Source organism: Lepidochelys olivacea (genome assembly GCF_965140295.1).
Source record: "Lepidochelys olivacea isolate rLepOli2 genome assembly, chromosome: 1".
Lineage (NCBI taxonomy): Eukaryota > Metazoa > Chordata > Testudines > Cheloniidae > Lepidochelys > Lepidochelys olivacea.
Genome location: NC_140411.1, coordinates 241206815 through 241233018, shown reverse-complemented (window position 1 = coordinate 241233018; position 26204 = coordinate 241206815). Strand labels below are relative to the sequence as shown.

Below are 26204 nucleotides of genomic sequence, written 5' to 3'. Positions count from 1 at the left end.
ATGAAGATGTCATCAATATAGCGCAAGTAGAGTAGGGGCGTTAGGGGAGCTGAGGAAGCGTTGTTCTAAATCAGCCATAAAAATGTTGGCATACTGTGGGGCCATGCGGGTACCCATAGCAGTGCCACTGATTTGAAGGTATACATTGTCCCCAAATGTGAAATAGTTATAGGTGAGGACAAAGTCACAAAGTTCAGCCACCAGGTTAGCCGTGACATTATCAGGGATAGTGTTCCTGACGGCTTGTAGTCCATCTTTGTGTGGAATGTTGGTGTAGAGGGCTTCTACATCCATAGTGGCCAGGATGGTGTTTTCAGGAAGATCACCGATGGATTGTAGTTTCCTCAGGAAGTCAGTGGTGTCTCGAAGGTAGCTGGGAGTGCTGGTAGCGTAGGGCCTGAGGAGGGAGTCTACATAGCCAGATAATCCTGCTGTCAGGGTGCCAATGCCTGAGATGATGGGGCGCCCAGGATTTCCAGGTTTATGGATCTTGGGTAGTAGATAGAATATCCCAGGTCGAGGTTCCAGGGGTGTGTCTGTGCGGATTTGATCTTGTGCTTTTTCAGGGAGTTTCTTGAGGAGATGGTGTAGTTTCTTTTGGTAACCCTCAGTGGGATCAGAGGGTAATGGCTTGTAGAAAGTGGTGTTGGAGAGCTGCTGGAGATAGAGACTGCTTGAATAGAGACTGGGAGTGGTTGAGTCATTATAAAAAGTAACCTTCCCCCCCCCATGTTAGGAGGGCTACCCAACTACATACTCTACGTGCCGCCGAAAGAAGTGTGCAGCATAGATGTAGACATAGAGTAGTACCTTACTCTGCAAGAAGAACTAATGATTTCAACAGGACTACTAGTGGATTAAGATACTTTTCAATGTAAAGGTATCAGAATCTGTCCCTGAATGAGGCAAACCCTGACTGAACTAGTCATAGAAGAGAAAGGAGGGGCAAGAGTTAAAACAAATAAAAATGTGCCAAATTACATAGAAAGCTAGTCACATAAAGTTCTCATATTTATAAGTAGAAGTGGAGGTAGGTCCAGAGGGGAGTAGTAGACAGCACAAGAAGGATTCTAGCATATTAGCATAGTGGAATATAGCTCCAGGCTATAGAGAACAGCTTGAAAAACAAAGGTACAACACCAAGTTTACCAATTTTGAGGCCTAGTCTACACTACCGGGGTAAGTCGACCTAAGTTATGCTACTCCAGGTACATGAATAACGTAGCTGGAGTTGACGTAACTTACGTTGACTTACTGTGGTGTCCACACCATGCTGCGTCAATAGGGAGATGCTCTCCTGTCGATTTGCCTTACTCCTCTTGTTCCGGTGGAGTACTGGAGTCAACTGGAGGGCGCTCTTCACCTGTTAAATCGACCCCCACTGCATCTATCACAGCAGCGACGATCCCCAGTAAGTGTAGACATGGCCTGAGTAATTGCTGCACTTATAAGTCATTTCTAAAAAAGTGACAAAATAACATTTTACAGAAATAGAGAGAGAGAGAGAGAAAAAAAATCCCAGAACAGATAAGCCATACAACAGAATATAGGAACTACCATTCCATATCAGACCAACAGTCCATCTAATCTAGGAGGAGCCTGTTTCTGACTGGCCAGTAACAAGTGCTTGAGATCACTGAGTGGGCTTCCCTGACTCAGCTATAGTTCCCTCAGCTGGGCTCCACTTCTGGCAAGGGCCTGGGGGGTTATCTCCCTGGGATCATGTATGCTACCTTCAATTTAGCTAGCTACCAATTAACCTTGTTCTACCTTTCTCAGATGATCCACTGGGTTGGGTGCAAGTACAACCCCTGGACTTTCCCAGACTCCTTAGTTGGGCTTTCTCTGGTGGGGTGTGTTTGGTTTCCCTCAGTATGAGCAGCCTGTGGGGTAGCTGTTCCTCTCAAGAAACTGAAAGGGCAGCTCCTGCAGCTGTTCTCCCTTCTCTCAGGCAGAACATCCCTACGGAAAAATCCTATAGAAGCTAATAGGAGACAGGAACCTTATAGCACTGGATCTAAACCACTGCTTGGTACAGAACTCCAGCACAGTTCTAGCCCTAATTTGCAGCCCCAGGAAGAGACAGGAGCTGTCACCTGTGGCTCAAAAGGCATGGCCTTCTGCTCACACCTGGAGGAGCCATTGCTGAAACCTGTGCCCATCTGCTGTCCCTCTGAAGCTCCAGGAAGTTCTCCATTACCACTGCTGCTGCTTCCACTGAAGGGACTTGGCAGCTAGGCAACTGCATCCCTGCTAACAGAATCCTGTAACAGGAGAAGAATTCTATACAACTCTGTCAGAGGGAATGCAGTTGCCTAGCAGCTGGCTCTCTACAGTGGAGGCAGCAAAAGTGATGGTGGCAGTGGAGAACTCGTCAATCCCTTTCAAAACCCCATAAATACTTCCATCTTTCTTATGCCTTCACTTAAATACTGATATGAGGATTTACATATATACTAGCTTTCGAACATTTAGGCCGAAATTACTTGGCCAATGTCACAGAGGAAATCTTTTCTAGGAATAAAATCTATGTCTCCTGTTTCGTAGGTATGTACTGTGCCTAATCCACTACTAGAGCATTTTTTCTTCTACCTATAGTACATAACAAAGATATTTCCTAATATAGGAAAACAGCCTTGCCCATTATTCATGATTAACATATACATCAAGTATTTTTTTCTCCACATGTCTAATGTGAGCAATTTAAAAGACTATTTCCCACTGAAGTACAAAACAAGCAAAAAAAGTAATCTGACTCCTCAACTGCATTTCCAGGCAGCTTGACGCTCTCGTTCAGCTGTTGCATCAACATATAGTGTTATGTAGCTGCTATGGCACTGTGACAGATTACACTCCTGTCTCCATACCTTACCCTACACACTATTGTAATAATCTTTGTACAAAGTATGCCTTGTGAGGTCTCATTTGAAAACTTATAATTTGCGGATCAGTATTGTCTTGGTAACATATATGTGGCAACATTGTATGTGAAGTTATAAGATTCTCCTATATGGTGTTATTAACACACGTTCCAAACCCCACTGACCTGTCCAAACAGAAGCTGGCAAATAAGTCTGTCCTAAACAAAGGAATGTGTGTGCTGCTTAATTTGCGTTTAAGAAGTAAACAAAGTCATCAGGCAGGGAAGGAAACAAAGAAACCATCCTTCCACATAGACTCTTTGTCTCGTAGTGCCCAGCAAGAAATGTTTTTCAAGAGAGGAACTGAAACTATAGAAAGGAGGGAAACACCCTGAGGCACCCCCTCCCCGCCTATCACGTTCACTGCACCTGAAGCACAAAGGAATCATTTGTTGGACTCCGGGAGAGGGATTCCTGACACAGAGGGTTTGATCAGTAGGACTGCTGAAAACATGTAGTGAGAGACTTTGCTTGCATCTGATATAGTTTGTTAAGTATTAGTAAACATCTTATATTTATTTTTCTTGTAACCATTTCTGATTTTTGTGGCTCATTTCTTGTACTCACATAAAATCTCTCTTTGTAGTTAATAAATTTATTTTATCTAATCCAGTGTGTTTCAATTGAAGTGTCTGAATAACTATTTGAGATAATAAAATGCATATTAGTCCCTTCAAGGAATAACAGACTTAAATTATTTTGTACTGTCTAGGAGGGGGCTGGGAAGTACAGAACATACAGTTCTGGGGGAAAATCAGGGACTGCGGTTGTGTTGAGGTTACCCTTCAGTATAACCAAGGCTGGTGAGAGCCGGAGTGTAACCCAAGTGCGACTGGCAGGCTGCAGTTACAGACAGACACTCAGAGTTTGACTTGCGTGCTGGAAGTCTGTTTCTGAGTAGCCCAGGGAGAAACTCCTTCAGCAAAGCATTGTAAGGCACCCAAAGTTGCAAGGTAGGTGTGACACAGCTGCTCATCAGTTTGGATTGTACCCTGGTATATCACAAGCACATCCTGCCAGTTTCCAAGTGGGTTTCTATAGCTGAACTTGAACTAGATGGTGTGAATTAACCTTTGAGTTCTCACAAAAGACTGCTTGATGGCTTGTCTGCTTCAAATGCTTTCTAAATTATCTAGGGTCATTTTAGTTGCTCTGGTTCTACACATTCTGTCCTCACTGACAGATTCAGAGACTGAGGTGAGCAGTGGAGGATAAAGAAAAATAAAGATGCATTTCCTTGTCTGGAGGTCTTCTTACCTCCACTAGAGTTAGCAGCTGCCTGACTCCTGTGGTCTATAATCTCACACCTAAGTAGATATTTTAATAATCATGACACTGGAAAGAGAATTGCCTTGAAATGGAAGGCATTTTCAATACAGATCTTGCAAAAAGATTCTAATCCTAAAACTTCCACAATTTCCATACTATTAGGACATCATCACTTAAACATTCTGGACTGCCTGTGAGTACTATTAGGATACAGCCATAGCGCTCTCTCATTCTAAAACATACTTATATGGATACTACATTGCAAAATGTATTGCTCAACTGTAACAACTAATTGGGAATGATTTCACTTTGTAAACGAGTGTAACCCCTTTGGGGTTTAGAGAGAATGGCCCCTTTAAATCTTTTTCTTGAGGGTGGGAGGGGGAGCAGTGAGAGAAAGGAGGAAAACTCCAGGATGCGTGGCTCTGGAGCTCCAAAGAGAGAAAGGCTGCAGCCCACAGGCCATCACAAAGTGAAGCAGCGGAGAACCTGCCTGTAGACTGGGAGGGACAGAGCGGCCGACCAGGACATGCCAGGACGAGCACCGTGCCAGGGAGGAATTGCCCGAGAAGGACAGGCTGGAGCTCGACCCAGTATCACTGCTGCCCAGAGCTGCATGGGGCTGTGAGTACTGGGGCTTGTGACTCTGCATTGGGAATAAGGAGGGAGGCTGCTAGCTAGTTAAGTTGGGAGGTGGTCGCTCTGTGTGGCTTTGCAGAGAGCAGCAGAAGAGGGCCCCGGAGGGGTTTGATGGGGAAAGTTCACTGGTGCCGAAGATGACCACAAGCACCCAAAACTCACCACTGGACTGGAACTTTGCTCAGGAGTCCTGCTCAGTATCTGCCCTTTCAGACTGGGCTACCATTGGGCCTGTGGGGCCTTGTGTTGAATGTAACCCTGTTTTACTGCTCCCCCTATATTTCCCCTTGTTTTTCTCCTCTCATCCCTCCATAAATAAATATTTCCCTTTCTTATATCCATTGTACTTTTCCGGTGCGTGTGTGTGTTCACTCTGGGGGCTTTGGAACAGGTGCATTCCTGTGCCCACTTTCTCTTGGCCAGAGCTGCTTGCAGAGCAGACTCCATCTTGGCTACGAGGGCGCTAAAGTTACACGGGCTATCACAATCCTTGCAAAAGTTTCTTTTTGAAAGGGCAGTAAAAGACAGTACGTCATAACACCTCATCTAATGAGTTCCTACTTCAAGATAGTACAGGACTGTTAATTCAGTACCTCCCAGCACTGAAACAGTAGCTCTAGGACTAGCCCACTGAGGTACTTATTAAAGGATTGAACTAGCTGGGGGCGGGGGAAAGGAAAGAGATCTTTTACAGAATTTAACCCCCCCACTCAATTTATGGGTCCTTTCAGACCTTGGTAGAAAGCCTAATCATTTCCCTAATGTGGAGGATAGGTCTGTGACATTCTATACCTTGGGAGAATGTCCTGTAACCCCCATATTCCTAATTTTCATATAATCGCGATCTTACATATAAAGCATGCCTTGTAAGGTAACAGGGGAAAGGTTATGATTTGCTGAAAGTCATTTCTCTACCCATATATGTGTATCATTAATGCATATGAAGTTATGAGACTTGTGTTGTACGGCTGTCATTAAAACATGCTGTAAACTGGGGAATCAGCCAGATATTAGCTCTGCAGAGGCAACAGCAAGGAAAGTAACCAACACCTGGATGGGGTATCAATCAACCCGTCAACAACCATTGTTCAGCAAGGGAGCTACAATGCAATGGATCATCTGCATGAGGCCACACCAGGGGAATTGATCAGCCTCACCTGGAGACTCAGAGCTTGTCTAACTTGCTGGCTCAGGGGTGTGAAAAATCACCCCATTGAGTGCAGCAAGTTTGAGCGCTTTTAAGTGCTAGTGTGGACAGGTTCTGAGCACTGGGAGTCATACTCCCAGCGCTCCGAGCTATTTCTCTCATGGAGGTGGATTACCAGGAGCACTGGGAGAGCTCTCTCTTAGCACTCACGCATGACCACACTCACACTTCAAAGCACTGCTGTGGGCGCACTCCCGCGGCAGCACTTTGAAGTTTCTAGTGTAGAGGTAGCCTCAACAATGCCCCCCAACATGCCTAGACTTGTGTTCCCCAAGCACATGGGACTGAGGTTATAAAACAGACACAGTGGCTATATGCAGGGCCTTTTCTCCTTCACCTCCCTACAGTGAAAGCAACAAAGACACGAAGAAGACTAAAGACTCCAACAGAGGAGACTGGCCCAGATTTAAGGGACAAATCTGTATATTAAGGACTGCAATATCCAGTGGGGTGAGAAAAACTGCTTAATCTAGATGTTGCCCACTCTAATAGGGTTGAGAGTTTAGTCTGTGTGCTTATATTTCATTTTTTTTTTTCGGTAAAAAAAAAACTGACTTTTTGCCTATCATTTAATATCACTTAAAAATCTCTTTTTTTGTAGTCAGTAAATTTGTTTTACTGTTTATCTTTATAAGTGAGTTTGTATGAAGTGTGTGGCAAATCTGCTCAGATTTTGCAAAGGCTGGTGTATATCCACTTTCCATTGATGAAGTGGTGAACCAATTAATAAATCTGCATTGCTTGTCTTGAGCAGTGCAAGATGGTATATTCCTGAGGTACAGTGCTGGGAACTGGGGGGGGGGGGGGATTTGGCTCTGGTGCCTCTCTGTGTGATTCATGAGTGGCTCTGGGAGCATTCATGCAAGAAAGCTGGGTGTGGGGCTCCACACACAGCTGCGCTGAGTGATAACAGTGCCTGGAGGGGCTTGCTGCTGGTCACTAGCAAAGCACTATAAGACAGCCCATGCTGGAGAGAGATAAGGGAGTCCAGTGGTCCCACAGTCCCAGGCTGCACCCTGGTGATCCGGTCACAAGGTCCACCAATGGCTATTAGCCAAGATGGTCAGGGACGCAACCCCATGCTCCGGGTGTCCCTAAATTCCAGCTGCAGAAGCTGGGAATGGACAATGGGATGGATCTTCAAAACTGTCCTGTTCTGTTCAGTCCCTCTGAAGCATCTGGCCATGGTCATAAGACAGGATAGTGGGCTAGATGGACCATTGGTCAGACCCTGTATGGCCGTTCTTATTGATTGAAATGTCTACAGCAACCGCTTCTTTGACAGAATTTGTTGTTGGAAGACTTGCAGTCTTGTTAGAGCAAATCCAGTGAGGGGATGGATTAGCAGGCAGAGGGCAGATGAGGTAAGTGAAAGATCAATTTTTTCACTTATCTGTCACTTCTCTCAGATAAAAAAATTAAACCAACCACCAAACAATGCTGATTGAGAAAGCAAGTCTCAAAAGCAGAAGACAGTTTAAAGAATGCAGACAAATATCACTGGATGGAGACGTCCCTACCCCTACCCTACCCTCAAACTGTGGGTGGAGGAGAAGGTTGTGAAAGGATATCCTCAGAGGAGCAGAATTGCCGCACAGGAATCACGCCTTCTCTAGGAAGCACCTTTTCCAATCTAAAACGTCAGGGAAATTTATCACAGACCCCTTTGACAACACCCTCCTCCCAGTAATCCATCTTCCTGGAGCAGGCCACTTTTCAACCCCTAACCTTCTTGGAGCAGCCACCTTTTAAAAAAAAAAAAAAAAAAGAAAGCTTGCCAGACAGAAGGATTCCTCTTTCCCCCACAGATGGCAGGCACCCTGTCCCCTTCCCATACCACTGGGTGAGAGTCTGCGGCGTGAGACAGCCCTAGAGGTCCCAGAGTGCTGGCGAGACAGGACGGGTGAGGTTCTGTCTCACCCACCTGGTCTCTCCAATTGCCTTGCACTCTTGTTTTTTAATCTAACCGCATTTGAAAGCGGAGGGATTTTCAGTCCCCCCTGACTCTATGCGAGTGCCTCAGCGTAGTTTAGAGGTTTCCCTTTTCTGTATCCCCCGCTTTTGGGCTCCCGCCTCCTTTCCGTCACCCCCGTACCTGTGCTGGGACTCCCCCCCCGACGCAAGGCAGTGCCGCGTGGAACAGCGTTAGCAGCTCGCCTCGGAGCCGACTCGCTGCACCCTGCTAGCTTATGGGCCCTGGCTGCAAAGGGAGGAGCAGCCTCCTCCTGCCCATATAAGACCGCGGCAGCTCTTGAGTTTCACTTTCCATGCTCCTCACCGCGGATCAGTGGGAAATCAAAACTGAACAGAGGGCGGTGCGCAACGCCGCCCCCTGAGGCCGCCGCGGAGAACAGCTCCCAGGCAGAGTCGGGGGGAGCCGCGTTGAGGTCGGAGCTCTGGCGAGCTCGGGGGGCTGAAGAGACGCCGAAAGCAGTCCAGGGGGGGCTCTTCTTTCTCCCCACAGCTGCGGTAAGTACCTCCCTTTTCACTCATCCTTCATATGATCGATGTTGCTGCATGGCAGGACTTTTGTTTCTAGCGGCAATTTCTGGAGAAAAAGCATGGCTCACACGGAGGGTGACCAGATGTCCCGATTTTATAGGCTTTTTCTTATATAGGCACCTATTACCTCCCACCCCCGTCCTGATTTTTTACACTGGCTGTCTGGTCACCCTACTCACACGGGGTGAAGCCTTCATCTCTAGGTGGTCAGCTCACGTCTAGTCCAGGTCAATAGAAATGGGCATAACTTGGTGGCAGTCTCAGAATAAAGACCAAGCACTTAAGGGTATGGAAACCTAGTTACCGTCTCATCGCTGTAAGTGTTCTCTCCGAGTCAGGGCTTAGGCACCCTGGCAGGGGAGCCAGCAAAGTTTGTACTGCAGGTGGCTACGTGGATGTTAGGAGCAACAACGACGGATGTTAGGAGCAGCAATCCTGCAGGTTCCATCTCCCCTAAAGTAACTTTATTTAAAAAAAATAATCTTCAAATACAAACTACCAAACTGATATGTTAAAGCTTTTCAGGGGACACAGAATTATTAAGATCTATGAGCTATATTTTTGTTTTTACTACAGCACTGGGATGAATTACTTTGTACTGAGCAGAAAAGTTCTCTTTCAAATTCCCATATCGTTCTGTGACCATTATAAAAGTAGAATTTTCAGCAGGCTCTTAATGAAGTTTCACTTGAGCCACAAACATTTTTGCCCTAGCAAACCGGGGTTCCCACTGAACCCAGAAAAGAATCTTTTTGTGGGGAACTGAGATGGGTCAAGGATACTAGGAAAGATATTGAAAAAGTCTGTCACATAGATGCTGGAATTAGGGATGCTGCAGGTTGGTTCAATGGCTCCCAGCACCCCCACTATACAAATTGTTTCAGCGCACTTGTCGTTCTTCACCAAATCAGATTAGGAGATGTCTCTTATGAAATTAAGAGACTAGCCTATTAAATGCAACCCCCCACAAAACTATATGCAACATTATGGCTTCACTTTCTTTTGAACTAGAGAAAGAAATCTGTAAATCATACAGAAGAACAATAAAACATTCCATATAGTGCAGCATAAACATTAAACAAACCTAACACAATGATTCACTGAAGTTGATAATGTTCTCTCTTTTACAGATGAAACACAGAAAAGTGAAATGACTTGTCCAAGATCACAGCCAATAAGTGACAACTGTGGTTAGAACTTTTGTATTCCTAACTCCTAGACCTGAGTTCAGTTCTTAAATCTTGCTGCTTCTCTCACTGGACAATGGCAAATATATTTTTTCCCCTCAAATGCATGGTTATATTTTGGTGTTGACAGAATTGTCATTGTCACTTAATAGTTTTTAAGGTCTATGTAAAAATTAAGATGGATCTGAGAAATCTTGTGCCCTTTATCCATTTATGATTTAGAAAGAAAATAAGTAGCTCACGTTTCAGTGTTGTGACTATCACATCTTTAAAAAGTTTCTAACTTGACTCAGTTAGGCACAGTTAGCCTGAAAAACAGCACATTTTGAAAGGAGACATTTAGCAACATTTGTGTTAAACCATTTCTCCACCTCTTATAAAGCAGAACCAGGATTTCCTGTATTTAGGAAGGTAAAAGGTACTATAGAAATTCTGAGGTTTCCTTGTATGAACATTGAAGACAAAATGTGAATATCAGATCACTGGTATTTAGATGAATATGATTCTCAGGGCTAGGGTGACCAGTTGTCCAGTTTTTAAAGGGACAGTCCCATTTTTTTTTAAAGGGATAGTCCCACCCCCTGTCCCGTTTTCTCAGTTGTTTTCTGGTCACCCTGCTCAGGGCAAATGTAAATTTAACTCACATTTAGTGCAATGTTTGTGAAATATTAACGAGGCATATGTGACTATTAAATTTCCCCTTAAAAATGTAGGCAGATTTATTCAGATGGATATTGCTAACACATTGTTTACATGAATATGCATACTATATGAACATTATCAATTGCTAAAAGCCTGGTCAAAATGATCCCTTTGAACCTCAGTTTGAAAAGCTATTGAAGCCAGTAAAACTTATTGCGATTTGGAAATGAAACTCTACACTGATTCATAGATTCCAAGGCCTAAAGGGACCATTGTGATCATCTAGTCTGATGCCCTGTACAACATAGGCCATAGAACTTGCCCCAAATAATTCCTAGATGATATCGCCTAGAAAAACATCTAATCTTGATTTAAAAATGGTTACTGATGAAGAATCCATTACAACCCTTGGTAAATTGTTTCAGTGGTTAATTACTCTCACTATTAAAAGTATATGCTTTATTTCCAGCATGAATTTGTCTGGCTTCAGTTTCTAGCCATTGGATCGTGTTCTGCTAATCTCCGATAGATTGAAGAGCCCATTATTTGTTCCCCATGTAGGCTATAATCAAGTCATCCCTTAACTGTCTCTTTGTTAAGCTAATAGATTCAAGGAGCTGAATCTATTCACTATAAAATATGTTTTCTAATCCTTTAATCATTCTTGTGGCTCTTCTCTGAACCCTCTCCGACTCTAATTTATAAACTTCCTTCTTGAACTGTGGTCACCAGAACTGGATATAGTACTCAAATAACAGAACGCAGAACAAAGCCCCCCCCCCCCCCATTTGAAAGTATCTTCTTTCCTTTTGGTCAGGTGCCAACAAGGTTAATTGAACTGATTAACCCCTTACAGGTAAGGAGGGATATTAAGCTGTATGTTTATGACAAAGGCGAAAAACCCCCAAGGCCTCTGCCAATCTGCCCTGGAGATTGAAAATTCCTTCCCGACCCCAAATATGGCGATCAGCTAAACCCTGAGCATGTGGGCAAGACTCACTAGCCAGACACCCAGGAAAGAATTCTCTGTAGTAACTCAGATCCCACCCCATCTAACATCCCATCACAGGCCACTGGGCATATCTACTGCCAATAGTTGAAGATCAATTAATTGCCAAAATTAGGCTATCCCATCTTATCATCTGCTTCATAAACTTATCAAGCTTAGTCTTGAAGCCAGATATGTCTTTTGCCCCCACTGCTTCCCTTGGAAGGCTGTTCCAGAGCTTCACTCCTCTTATGGTTAGAAAAATGAAGGTGAAGATGACAGTTAGCTGCGGAAGCCAGTATTTTAAGTTTCTCATGTTGACTTGGCTGACATAGGAGATTTAATTTTTTTTTTTTAATTTTCATTTAACTATTTTAGTTAACAAAAACAAACCTGATTTTAAAAAACTTGAATGTTTAACTAAGTTCAAAAATTCATATGCTTGTTTTGTTAAAATATTATATGTTTGCTGTTGAAGAAAAAAATCCAGAATACATAACAATGTTATTTTAGTTAAATAAAACAATTTAAAATGTTTGTCTGGTGATGTTCTCCTCCTAATACAGCATGGCACGAAAATCCTCCAAATAGTAATGATTAGCCTGCTGAATTGGAGATAGTTCACCTCCCAATGACTTCATAAATATTTGCTTCAATTACCTTTGGTAAATGAAATAACCAAACATGCATTCATTTTCTGATATAGCTGTAAAACTAATCTGAAAAGTTTTCAGAATAAATCACTTTAAAAATGTATAGTGTGTACCTTCTAAAAATGAAACCTACATCTATCTCTGAGTTGTGAAGATATGTATTAAGGTTATAACAACCAACAAGAATGCACTTTTATGTAGAAATCCATGATTAAGTAGAGTCTTCCCAACTAGTGATTTAAATCAAATTGATTTAAATCAAATCCACCCTGATTAGCCATATTAAAATGCATATTGTTTGCTTGTGCTAAGTTTACCAAGCAATCCAGATTGCTCCAGTGACATGTCCTCTTCATTATTTACCAGTTTCCCCAATTTGTGTGTCATCTGCAAACTTTATCAGTGATTTTATTTCAGGTCATTAATAAAAAAAAGTTAAATCACATAAGGCCAAGAACCAATCCCTGGGGATGCCACTAGAAATACACCCACTCAATGAGGATTCCCTGTTTACAGTTACACTGAGGCTCATCAGTTAGCCAGTTTTTTATCCATGTAATGTGTAAATATTAATTTGATATCTTTCTAGTTTTTAGATCAAATATCATTCAGTACCAAGTAAAATGCCTTGCAGAAGGCAAAGTATGTTATATCAACACTATTGCCTTTATCAACCAAACTTGTAATCTCATCAAAAAATATACCAAGTTAGTTTGACAGGATCTATTGCTTGTGAATGCATGTTGATTGGCATTCATTATATTACTTACCTTTAATTTTTTACTAAAGAAGTTCTGTATCAGCAGCTCCATTATCTTTTCCTGGATTGATATCAGTGTGACAGGCCTATAATTACATGAGTCATCTTGTTTACCCTTTTTAAATATTGACACAATATTACCTTTCTTCCAGTCTTCTGGAATTTCCCTTGTGTTCCAAGATTGTGAGGAGTGTTTTGAGCCTGATGAGTTATCCCTGAGCCTGAATGTTCTGAGCCTGATGAGTCCTCCACCAGCAAAGATCTAACCAGATGACACTCAAGACAAATATATAGGCTCTGAATGAAAGGAGCCATTTCAGTCAGCTCAGCATCACTACCTTGTTGGGGATACTCCCAGATGCTAGGTAGTTCAGTCATACTATTCCAGCTCTAGCCTGTACCTGCTTTTTCTCCAGCCATGGCTGGCTGTCCTTACAAATACTTATTAAAAAAATCAAAATTAACAGTCCAAGGAACTCATAGGCCAGTTCTTTAAAGTCTTGGATGCAAGTCATCTGAATCTTTTGATTTAAAAATGTAACTTTAGTAGCTTCTGTTTGTCACCCTCCTGAGATACAAGTGGTATGGAAACATCTATAATGTTATCATTTGTTTTTTCCCCAATACAGAACAGAAATATTTATTGAACGCTTCTGCCTTTTATGTATTATTGGTAATTCTATCATTTCCATCTAATAATGGACCAACACCATTGTCAGGATTGTTTTTGCTCCTAATATACTTTTTAAAAAAAATCTCCTTTTTATTGTCCTTAACTCTGTTGGCTATAGATTTCTCTTGGAGGCTCTTTGTTTTCCTTATCAATTTTGTACAATTCCTAGCTTCTGATTTATATTCACTATTATCAACTTCCCCTTTCTTGCATTTGTTATGCATGTATATTTTATAGCGGCCTTCACTTCCTCTAAATCAGGTTGTTTTTTTTTTAACCAGTACATGGATTGTGGCTTTTTGGGCATCTAGTAAAGAGTTCTTAAAGCACTTCCCAATTATTATTAATATTTCTGATTAAAATTCTTCCTTCTAGCTGATGTGGCTTAATTGCCTTCAGCTCTGTGAAACTGGCCCTTTTAAAGCACCAATTATACATACATCACTGGTTTGGACATTATAAATGTGATCAAGTCTTGATCACTTGTTCTCAAGTTAATATTAATTTTTAGTTCTGTGATCAGCTCATCTTTATCAAGACAAGATCTAACATAGAATTGCTCCATGTTGGATACAACACTTTGAGTTAGGAACCTATCGTCCAACTCCATGTCAAACTGCCTTATTAACTCAGTCAGCTTCATGCATTTTTGGCTGTGCTCTGTCAAACACAACTCAAGTCCCGAAGATAAAGATTAAGAATGGAAGATGATTGCTTTGTATTGCTAGCACAATGCGTCATTACATAGGTTATATTTCTAATTTTCTCTTATCTTCTGTTCTTCCACATCCCTTTTCCTTCTGCTTTTAATTTTCTTTTTTCGTTCTCTACGCTGGCCGTTTATGAATTCTTCAAGTGTCTGTAATGGCCTCACTAATTTTTCCATGGTGTTTAACCCTTAATACATTGTCTGAGCATTCTTTTTTCTCTACTACATTCTTTCCTCTGTCTAAGAGGCATTTATTTTCTTTTCTGATTCTCCCTCTTCAGCTTCTAATGTTCATCTCATTCTCCCCTCTCTTCTCTATCCCTCCCTCCCGTCTCTGGCTTCTCTTCCCCTGCCCCTCTTCACTAGTCTCTCTCTGGTTTTCACCTCACATTAAACAATTTTAATCCTTACCATTTCTCTTTCCCCTCCCTTTGTTTATCCCACTTTTCTAGCTCTGTGTCTTAAGTCCTTCCTCTGTTAACTTTCTTGCTGTCTCCCTCTTCCTCATTCTTTCAAGCGCTGCCGTTTCCCCATCTTTCTTCTGTCTTCCCCTTACACAACCACGATTCCTCTTTTTTCTCCCTTTCAGCTATGGCCACTTCAGAGTTGTAACAGATTTAAAAATCTTCACCTGCTCTTCCCCCTGAATTGTGATTGGCCTAAAGTTCTCCCCTCTTAGCTGAGGCTGGTATAAAGACTTACATCTCTGGCTATGTGTCCAGTCCTTATGCCTACCCCAGCTCTCTTTCTCCTAGAGCTTTGAATTAGATATATTCAAAAAGGTATTTAGACACCTAAACATATTTAAACAGTGAAGCTAGAGTCCCATGAAGGACCTTAAACTCCCTCTTTCTTGTGAGTGGGTAGGATTTAATGTTAGAGCTCATCTATAGTAAGGAATTTGCAGCAGTATGGTATAGCTATTCAGATGCAAGTTTCCCTACTATAGATGAGCCTTAAGATTAAATCCTACTCATTCACAAGAAAGAGGGAGTTTAAGGTCCTTCATGGGGCTCTAGCTTCACTTAGGGCTAGGTTTCAAATGGGCTTGGGTATATAAATATCTTTGAAAAATCTGGCCTTTAGCATCTTAGGCGCACTATTGATGGTATTCTCCCAGCCTAGCACTCAGACTCCAGCTATGCAATGAATCGTTTTGCTCCAGTGTTTGGTACTAGCCTGCTCCTGTGGCTATGGTATCCTGGCTATTGTTATGTAGTTCTAGATGCCAGTTACTCTGGACACTCTGGTTATATTAGTACCTGTTCTTGCCTCCTCAGGCTACTGCAGTCAATTTCTGCTATTGGTGCTTTTTAAATTGCTCATTCTTATGAAGTTTAGCATTTTTTTTTACATTGTGACTGTTCAGAGATTGATGTTTGAGTTTGGCTATACAGATATGCTGCTGGATGAACAGTATAGGGCATCACATTGCTTTGCAGCTTTATTGTAGTGATTTTTTGAAAGCTCAGTGTATGCTAAGGGTCCCATTCGTCAAGGTCAGTATTTCCCCAAACTTGGACGCTGCTTGTTCAGGAAAAGCCCCCGACGGGACGGTTTGTTTACCTGCTGCATCCGCAGGTTCGGCCAATTGCGGCTCCCACTGACCGCAGTTCACTGTACCCGGCCAATGGGGGCTGTGGGAAGTGGCACAGGCAGAGGGACATATTGGCTGCCACTTCCCGCAGCCCCCATTGGCCAGGTACAGCAAACCGCAGCCAGTGGGAGCCGCAATTGACCGAACCTGCAGACGCAGCAGGTAAACAAACTGGCTCAGCCTGCCAGACATACCAGACAAGGCCAGCCAACCAGACTAAATGGATCCTGAACATGTCTCGGTTTTCCTTTGGGTCTAAAGAGATTTGGTGCTGATGAAAGATGCGTAGCAGACAGCCCTGCAGACCAGGGTCTTTAATTTAGCCACAAACCAGGTACAGGATGTGCAATGGCAGTGTGCTCTCCACTCATACTGCCCTGCAGATATATTTCTGGGGTTCCAACATGTAATGACATTAATCATGTTTATTTTACTAACATTCTTCATTGTGAAATCTGTTCTGTGTTTGTATAATAAATACAAAGATGAATCTCACTTTGCTGTATTCTGCCCATCTTTCCAGTCTCTCTAGGTCCTTTTGTATTACTGAAGTCCTTGTGTTGCCCTGTGCTGTTGATGGGCCAGGGAATTGGCTGTCCAGAGAAAAGCAGAAAGTCAGAGCTGGCATTAAACCAGAGCATGAGGAAGGAGGAAGATGGAGAAGAGTGCAGAGAGGAAGCTGTGGAGAGAGGTGACCAGCAGCTAAGAGCTCTCCGTGGTGTGGCAGACTTAAACAATGGTAATTGTTTTTTACTCTCCTTCCCCCCTCATCCCCTTTTTGTGTCATTCACTCCATGTTGTGTGCTCTCCCCCCCCGCCTTATTCTTTTTCCCTTTGCTAAAATTCACATATGGAGGATTTGTACAAATCAGATATTAGAACTAACTCATTTGACTCTTCCAAGTGAAAGTTTTGTGCTTTAGGAAAAGCGCTACTTGAGGATCCCAAGTGTTTTCTTCCCTTCAAAACCCTAAACTGGGCAGATTTTCTTTCTAGTTGAGGATGGTTGGATGTTGGTTGCATCTCCCTCCACACTACATCAAAGTTGCTCCTGAGTTTGCTGAAGGGTCACTTCTAGGTCATGGACCCTAATTGCCAAGTTATATCACTGGACTAGCCTCCCAAAAGCTTTCTTCACTGTTTTAAATGCAGATACTGTTTTATCCCGTGCATTTACCCTCTCTCACCCACTATATTCACCTTTCCATTGTGGGCTTTTCTTCATTGCAGTGTGAACTCAAGTTACCGATACTCCAGTTACCTCCTCTCAAGTTAGCTTAGCTTGAGTGAGCGTAGTCACAGTGGAAAACATTCTGGCTGCACAGCGTTTGGATTAGCAACACGGTAGCTGAGTCCCAGCTGCAGTAATAGCTCCAGCAGCAGCACTTGAGTTTTAACCCATGCCCTTTGATGGGCCTGCTAGGTCAAATTTTGAGCACCACTCCACTCGAGTTAGAGATTTGTATATGCGGATGGGAGTCCAGTTACAGGCAAGAGCTCAAGGTAACACTGCAGTGAAAACAAATTCTGAGTGTGTTTGCCTCTGGGGTGAGGAGATTACCTTGCTAGGGACAACACATCTCACCTCTATCCATTTTACCCCACTTCCTATGCAAACAGAAGCTTTTGTTTCTCGTACACCTCTGAATAAAAATTCCTTCTCTTTACCTCCTTCCCTTTAGCTTTGTCTCTTTCCTTGAAACTGTGCAAATTGGTTGAAATACTGGCGATAGATTGTCAGACCTGAACAGGAACCCTGAATCTATTTCCTTGATCTGGTGTGACCAGAGAGCAAGTGTGAAAAATCGGGACGGGGTGGGGGGTAATAGGCGCCTATATAAGAAAAAGCCCCAAATATGGGGACTGTCTATACATTTGGGACATCTGGTCACCCTAGGTGTGACAGGGCATTAAAATATGGACCCTAAGCCAGAGCTGAATTTTGTGATTAGGGCCTCGCTCCCTAGAAGTCTGAAGAAACTCCCTCATCCAGACAACCCTCACATTTTTGGGGGAATGGGTTTCAAAGTCAGACTGACCTAGATCCAGATTTTGTAGCTTGAGCTCATTTTTGGAGACACCCTCCCAACTCTCCCCAGCTGTCAGAGGCAAACCAATGCTAAGATTTTAAAGGGGTATAAGATAGGGTTGCCAACCCTCCAGGATTGGCCGGGAGTCTCCAGGAATTAGAGATTAATTTTTAAAGATTGTCATGTGATGAAATCTCATGAGTATGTCCAACCAAAGTTGGCAACCCTAGTAAGAGTAGATTTGACCCTTCCTCCATCCTAGTGAAGATGCTGAGCCTATGTTATATAGGCTGAAAGTGCCAAAGGGAAATTTGCCATCATCTTCTCACCACCCCTTACTCTCCCTGCCTCCATGTGAGTTCTAAGCCCCACTTCCTCTTGTTCCTACAGGAGCCATTGGGCTATACAATATGGGACAGAGCTGCTGCCTGAATTCTCTGCTTCAGGTGTTCTTCATGAACACACACTTCACCATGATACTACGAAGGTAAGAGATGCACAGGAGCAGTACCCATTCACTGAGCTCAGACTGCCAGCGATAAGTCTGTTTTCAAGTGGAATGTCCACCCAAAGGAATGGATTATGAGGAGGTACCATGTGCTTCCCAAACAAGAGTGAGCCCTGAATATACCAAAGGCAGAAGACTAGGGCTCTGCCAAACACAGCCATTTTGATTCACAGGGGTTCGTTAGAGACTGAAAATAGGCCATATTTGCACATTAATATAATTTAATCCCAGACTGGGATATTTGAGATAATATGAATACTGATCTAAGGATTATATTTTTCCATAACTAGGGTGACCAGATAGCAGGTGTAAAAAAATCAGGACTGGGGGTGAGGGGTAATAGGTGCCTATATAAGAAAAAGCCCCCAAAATCAGGACTGTCCCTATAAAATCAGGGCATCTGGTCACCCTATCCATAACAGCACAGTTTTATTCTAGTTATATCCATGAAGAATCCCTGTGCAACAATATAAACCATTCACTTTACAACTATAAATATTACACAGTTATAGGCCCAAATTGTACAGCCTTATTCCTGCCTGGGTTAGATATTTGTTTGGGTGGATGGACAGCATGTAGTGTCCCATTGCTTTGCCCCTTTATTGTGCCACATTGACTTCAGGGGGTTGCATAGAACAGGGGAGACAGAGCAGATTTTGACCCTGTACCTTTCTGCTGCCCATACTGACAGCTATTTCAGTTTGTTTAGCTCACTGCAGTGCATTTAAGTGGATAGTCTCTGTATATTCCCCACTACCTCCATATTTCCCAGAAGAAGGGTACACTCATTGACATGCTGTAGAAGGTGCACAGCCACCAACAGTGCTAACCTGTGGCAGGTTATCTCCCCATTGACAACACAATCCTGTCCTTCAACACCCCCACACCAGGGGTTTCCAGTCCTCCCCTTTCACACAGGGATTTTGGGGACTGGGCCCTTGAACAGGCAAGATCTTTTCCAGTTGGCTTCTTACCCTCAGTAAATGTTCCCCTTATGGCAAAATCCTCTCAGAATGGGTAGCAGGACTCAGGCCCTCTCCACCAGCCTCCAGTCCAGGGCCCCATGGTAGGCAGCTACACTCAGCATCCCAAGGTGCTAAGCAGCCACCCCCAGACCACTTCCTACCCAACTCTCTTTTAGCTTGCAGGAAGGAGTAAGTCACTCCAATCCAGTCTCTGACCCGCATTCTCAGTCACCAGCCTCTTCTCTCTGCAGGTTTGCACAGGGCTGTGGAGTCAGGTCCCAGGCAGTGAGCACCAGGACAGTACTTTCTCCTCCAAACAGCCATTTTCTCCCTTCCACAGCCTACTTCTAAGGCTCCACCACTGTTCCTTTTAAAGCCCTGCCTCCAGCTTGTGCAGGCATTGCAGGTGTGGCTGGGTTGGGCCACCAGAGCTGTTCTTTAACCCCTTGCTCTCCAATGTGGGGGGTTTGTATTCCCCATCTTACACACCCCGGGGGAAAGAGACAGGGTTGCAGTGCTGCAGAGATGTAGAGAGAGACTAGAACTGCCATAGAGATGTCACTGATATCTGCTTGGTACGAGGAGTGGGAAAATGAGCAGTGGAGGGTAGAGAAGGAATCCTCCCCCCATAGCCACAGGGCAACTCCAGAGCCACTGTGGAAGACCCCAGGCAAAGAGATGGTGGGGGAGGGTCAGACCCATGTTTCAGCTGGTCCCATCCCCGCCCTGGTGTTAAAGTAGAATGAGCCAGAAGGGGGAGCTCTTACTGCATCAAGCAGGGAGGAGTTACTCAGCTAGGGGGAGCTGAAGGGGGGCTGGGTGGGTGTGGAGGGAGCTGCTTACCAGCCCAAGGAGAAGAAGGGGAGCTCCCCTCTGCTTTCAGAAGAGAAAGGGATGTGTGCTCACTTTTAACCCCTGCTCATTCCCCACCTGCTGCCCAGGGCCGGATTTCCAGTTAGGCACAGTAGACACGGGCCTAGGGGCGCTGGTGTTCTAGGAGCACCTAAAAGTTAAAAGTGGGTTAAAAGTTAATATATACAGCTCCCCTGCGGGCTCCTGGCATGGGTTGGTGGCACTGGCAGAGCCAGAGCGCGGCTGCTGCACTGGGCTGCTGGAGGTACAGAAGGTACCTGGAGACCGCTTGCCCACTGTAACTCTTCCCCCAGCAAGCATGGGCAGGATTTTGGGTGTGTGGGGGCAGAAGGGAGTGGGTGAAGGGCAGGAAGAGGTACGTATGTCTGGAGCCCACTGTGTTACAGCTATTCTTTGTTTCCCAGGGTGACTTAAAGGCGCCTCTGGCCCAGCTATTCTGCCCCAAACTCAGGGATGAAGGAACTTAGAATCAAGGCCTAACTCTTTAAAACATGCTACCTGCCCCATTGGTTGAGGTAGTGCAGCTGCCTCCTGCTGGCAAGTCTTCTTTCTTTACTCTTTTATCATAGACATATATGTAATGGTTGCCTCTTCAACTGCTGTCTGTGCTGTTTACTCTGCCCCTTTGGTTACGATGGCTGGTACTCTGTACCTGTGATGCTTGTTCACTGCTCCTGTTGCATTTTCTATTCACAGGATCAGAGTCCCGGTAGGACATGCAGAACAAAAGGAGAGTGTCCCATACCAAATGCTCTTGCTGTTGGAACAGATGCAGCGTAGCAAACAGAGAGCCGTGTATCCCCAAGAACTTGTCCTCTGTCTCACTGTGCACAATTTGAAATGTAAGCGGTAACCAACCAGCCCCCGGATGCTGAACCGGGGAAGTCACCAAGCACTAATAGGCTCAGTGTGCCCTCTGACTCCCCTCCTCATGTGTTCTAGGAATGGGAGAAGTGGTGGTGCAGAGTCATGCTGGTTGCAGCAGCCTGTCCACGGGGGAAGGGCAGCTGGGCCTTATTTCCAGATCAGGGGAGAGACCGACAGCCCTGGAGAGTGACCTCACTTTTGGCCAGGGGATGCGATGGCTGCACATATTCTATAGGAGCAGAATGTTTTACTGTAGGTGAAGAGAGGCACTTTGGTTCTAGACAGAGGTGTGAAATCCTTTGGGAGTAGAGGGAGTCAGATTACTGCTTGACGTATCGTGTTATATTGACATGATCACATCGGGGAAGCTGCACTCTCTCTCTCTCTCTCTCTTATTAGAAAGTAAGACCATGTCTACACTAGCATGTGTGTTGGCAAAACTTTTCTCTCTCAGGGGTATGAAAAAACCCACCCCCGGAGTTACAGAATTTTTGTCAGCATCAGTGCTTGTGTGCAGAGCGCTATGCTGATGGGAGACGCTCTCCCGCCAACATAGCTACAGCCACGCGTTGAGCTGGTTTTAATATGTCGCCGGGAGAGCTCTCTCCCATCGGCATAACGTGGTTACATAAGTGCTCTTACAGCAGCACAGCTGTATTGGTGCAGCTGTGCTGCTGTAAGCTTGTAAGTGTAGACATGGCCTAAGTGTCAGCTGGAAGAAAGAGCAGGAAGATAAATGGATGATTGGACTCATCCCTGAGCTTATAAGACATATCCATCTTTTTAGTTCTGTCATAAATGCTGAGAGAAGACCCGATCAGATCAACCGTCCAGCTGAGCACTTGCCAAAAGCAGATCTATTATTGTACATATGCGATCAGTAGTGATTAGTGATGTGTGTGTGTGTTTGTGCGCACACATACATGTGCAAAATGTTGCATATATATTGGACTAATCTTTATCGTGTAAAATGCAGAACAAGACACTGTTAAGAGAGCTATAGTAGAGATATACCAGCAAATTCAGACATGGTATAGGCAGGAGGGTAAGCACTTGAGTGTGCCTACTTACATCAGAGCTAAATCTGTCCCTTTGAGATTGAGTTGCCTACATTTAGCCTTCTCTGTTCCAATGAAAGTGAGATGGCCAAATAAATCTCACAGAGTTCTACAATGTGGCCCACATTCTCTCCTGTCTTTAGTATGGAGGAATGGCGCATAGGCACAATATATCCTAGCCTACAATGCTCTGTCTGGATTGGGATGGACTACTAAATCCTGGGACCTGTAAACTCTGGGGGCTGTACCTCCATATTAAAGGCATGGATGGCTGTAATCTGCTCAGTGGTATGCAAATTAAGGAGCAGATCCCTATGCAAGAACACAGCTTAAGTATCTGCACTGGGCATTGGGCAGACTTGCAGGGAGATTGAAGGCAAAAACACTGTGCCCCAGGCTGTGGAGCCATTCCACAAAGGTAGTTTCAGCTGCCCCTAGTGCACAGGTAGCTTCCATGGAACAGGGCTCTGTGCTGCACAGTATGTGTGCACTCTCTGCCTGATTCCTAAATCCTGCCCCCACTCCAGCTTGAGCAGTGTAGACTGGTTCTGCTCCGTGGAGGAGGGCACAGGATTTGTCCTTAAGTGTGGTTCTCAGGCATCTTCTCAACAGGGCTCTTTAAACAAGCCCTACAGAAAACTATCTTCCATGCATCTAGGTTTGTAAATGTGCCATTTGGGCCCAGTGAGAAATCCAAGTGTAAGATTCCCGCACAGTACTTGACTCCTTGAGCTGGCAGGGAGTGCTGCGGTAGCATTGTGTTCAGCCCCTGGGTTGGAAGGAGGTGCCTCATATTGTTCTGTAATAAGACAAAGAGATTGTTCCAGAGTGACATTGACTGGACTCCAGGGGAAACTCCACCCTTTCCTCATAGGTCAGGCAGATGTTTGGTATGGTATGGGGGGGGTTAAGACTGGGGAGGACTGTGGATGAGAAAGTGGATGGAAACCTTAGGTCTCTGAGAGGGGCTCCAAGGAATGAAATGTGCTGTTTGCAATGCTAGCATTGGTTGTAATGTCTCTGTTTGTCCAGTGTTTGTCCAGTATGACGCTGCTCACCTCTTCCTGAGCCTCTGGAACCTCGTTAAGAATCAGATCACAGACCGGCAGCTGGTAAGTGCTCTGATGGAAAAAAGGAATGTGACACCTGCACCCTAGAGATTCCACAGCTTTCCCTATTCACTAACCGTGGTTCTCTGTGAGCCTCCATGAGTCACCTCCACCTCATCTGGCATCCTGCTACCAAGCAATCCGGCCTCTCACTTCCCAGCCACAAGGAACTGGCAATTTAAGTCTCAATTAAAATGTATCCGTACATCTTTCAGACCACACCAAGGTGGTAATTCCCTTTGTGGGGGAGACTGCTTGTTAATAAGAAAAAACATGTTCCTTCTGCAAAATTGGGTTTGGTTAACTCATGTTTCTTCCTACCTCAAATGTACATAAATATTGTTCAGTATTATCTTTAAACTTCCCCGCTTGCATTAATGTCTGTCAGCTGCCTCTAATATTCAGTCATGGTTTACATGTTATCTGGATGGTAGTTCCTCCCATCAGAGGCTCCTAGGCGAACAGTAAACAGTAATGCTGACTTTCCTCCACACCAGTAGCAGAGTTTGTTCATGCAAGTTCAATACAAAACTATACATATAAGTGTCTCACAGTTATGCCCCTATTGCTACTGTAGCCTGATTATGTAGTCTCCCATGGTGTTTATATCAATGGTTCTCAACCTTTCCAGACTACTGTACCCCTTTCTGGAGTCTGATTTGTCTTGCGTACCCCCAAGTTTTTAAGTGAGGTGAAACTTGGGGGTATGCAAGACAAATCAGACTCCAGAAAGGGGTACAGTAAGACAAGACAAGACTACTTGCTTACAAAATCAGACAAAATACAAAAGTGTCACAGCATACTATTACTGAAAAATTGCTTACTGTCTCCTTTTTACCATATAATTATAAAATAAATCAATTGGAATATAAATATTGTACTTACATTTCAGTGTATAGTATATAGAGCAGTATAACCAAGTCATTGTCTGTATGAAATGTTAGTTTGTACTGACTTCACTAGTGCTTTTTATGTAGCCTGTTGTAAAACTAAGCAAATATCTAGATGATTTCATATACCCCTTGGAAGACCCCTAAGTACCCCCAGGGGTACATGTACCCCTGGTTGAGATCCACTTATTTATATTGTCCTCATTTAGATGCTGTGAGGTACTCTCTGTCTAGGCAGATGAAAGATCTGGTTTCAAGTCCTAAAGAAGTGACGCTGCATTAAGTGTCTAATACAGTCACTGTCACACCTGCAGAGGGAAGAGCATCAGCTGTGTTGTTCATATCCATTTCTTGTTCTTTTCTACTCTTTAGGCTGACAGGTTGACCACGCTGTACACTATCTGGGTGCAGGAGTATCTGGTTTGTCAGAAGTGCTCCTTTGAAACCAGGAGGGACAGCAACATGGTAACCCTCCCACTCCCAATGTTTAATGCCCATTCTCAGCGACTGAAGACACTGGTACGTTCAGCCCTTCAAAACTCCGCACTTAATGGGGAGGAACAGTCCACTCCGCTAAGGCACCAGGCATCCACTTCAGGTGCCTCTCCTCAGAGGGGCTGTAGCCAGTGTCTGTGCAAGTGATACTGGTCTTTCAGATGGATGTAAAACTCTGTTTATCCCAGGTGGATTTACAGGCAGAAGATTAAGCTCTTGAGGCTCCTTTCTGAAAAGCTTAGGGGAAAATTCTGGTGTCCTGGCTAGGTTTCCCCTCTCTTGGTAAAACACCTCCTTTAAAAGCTCTGTGTGCTTATCAGAGCTTAGATATCACAATAATATATGCCTTAGAAATATCTAAGGTAGCTAGATAACATGAGCTATTGCTGAACACAGAAATACTGCATTTACCTACAGAGGCCTGGTACTATTTATGCTGCAGTACTGTGTTTAGTGATGCTCCGATACTACAGGGACGCGGGGGTCATATACATGTTTAGCTAGATAGATGCTATGGTGTTCAATGATATTTGGATTCAAAGGGCCTGATTCACATTTACACTAAGGCCCCATTGTACTTCTGTAGCAATGGACATTTAAGGGATCTTAAAGAGGTTGTAAATTACAGTTGCACTTCAACACCTTTTCCCTGAATCAACAGTTCTCCTTATCTCCAACTAGTGCAGTTGGCTCAGGGACCAAAGAAAGAGGGGACACAAGTTGAGATCAATCCAAAGATTTGTTTCTTAAAACAGGAATTATGGTAGGAGTTCTGATCCAGCAGAATCAGAATATGCATGTGTGTGTGCACAGCCACTTGTGGGCTAGGAGGGCTAGTAGCAGGGCTTGAGTTGTGCCGGAATGCTCCAGAATGCAATTCCTGCATGCCAGAAGGGCGTTCCCGTACTTCTTTTTTAAAGACTCCAACACTGTATAATAGGTAAAGTGGGGATTATGAGCATTTTGCCACTGACTTCAAATGGGAACATGATCAAGCCCTGGGGCGAAGGGGAAGGTTTAGAAGGCCAAGATTTTCAAAAGTGACTAGTGATTTTATGCCCCTCAGTTTCTGGGAACCCAACTTGAGAGACCTTAAAGGCACCTGATTTTCAGAGGATGAGTGCTCAGCACTTCCCAAAAATCAGTCCCCTTTGAGCCTTCTCCAACTGGGCCCACAACAATGAAGGCATCCAAAAGCACTAATCATTTTTGAAAATGTAGGCCAAAATGTCCCCAAATGCAGTTTCATGCTCTCGGTGTAGGGTTGCACATTCCATTGTGCTTGATCCATAGTCTTTCTAACAGAACACTCCTTAATGTGTTGGCGTCAGTAAGAACAAACAATGTTTTGCTTAAGTTACTGCTTTCCTGTGCTGGAAAAGGAAATGAAATCAGGTTGTTGGGGTTTGAACTAAGCGGAAAACATAACTGGAGCTCTGTCTGGGCCTGTATAGACTAGGAGACATGTTTTCTAAAAATGGAGTAAGGTTACTTGATGTGGCTAACATGACTTGAAACACCACCTAACACATAGTGTACACACAGTTTAACTCTTTAAAATTGTGTTAGCTTGTAACCTAAGAGGGAGCCTAAACTACAGTACAACAATATGACAAATAGAGGGAAACTGGAGAGGCAAAAATTAAACTTTTAATGTGAAAA

At 44.0% G+C, this 26204-nt stretch overlaps 1 protein-coding gene across 1 annotated transcript in view; it reads left to right on the top strand.

Moving 5' to 3' along the window:
* Positions 1 to 26204, top strand: part of USP18 (ubiquitin specific peptidase 18) — a gene marked incomplete at its 5' end in the record, with an annotated part of 40404 nt that overhangs the window by 1539 nt on the left and 12661 nt on the right. The window contains 6 exons of the mRNA XM_084630746.1: positions 4690 to 4814; positions 16271 to 16486; positions 18168 to 18264; positions 20820 to 20965; positions 23081 to 23160; positions 24420 to 24566. Coding sequence (XP_084486872.1) covers positions 4690 to 4814; positions 16271 to 16486; positions 18168 to 18264; positions 20820 to 20965; positions 23081 to 23160; positions 24420 to 24566 — 811 coding nt within the window. The remainder of the gene's footprint in view (positions 1 to 4689; positions 4815 to 16270; positions 16487 to 18167; positions 18265 to 20819; positions 20966 to 23080; positions 23161 to 24419; positions 24567 to 26204) is intronic.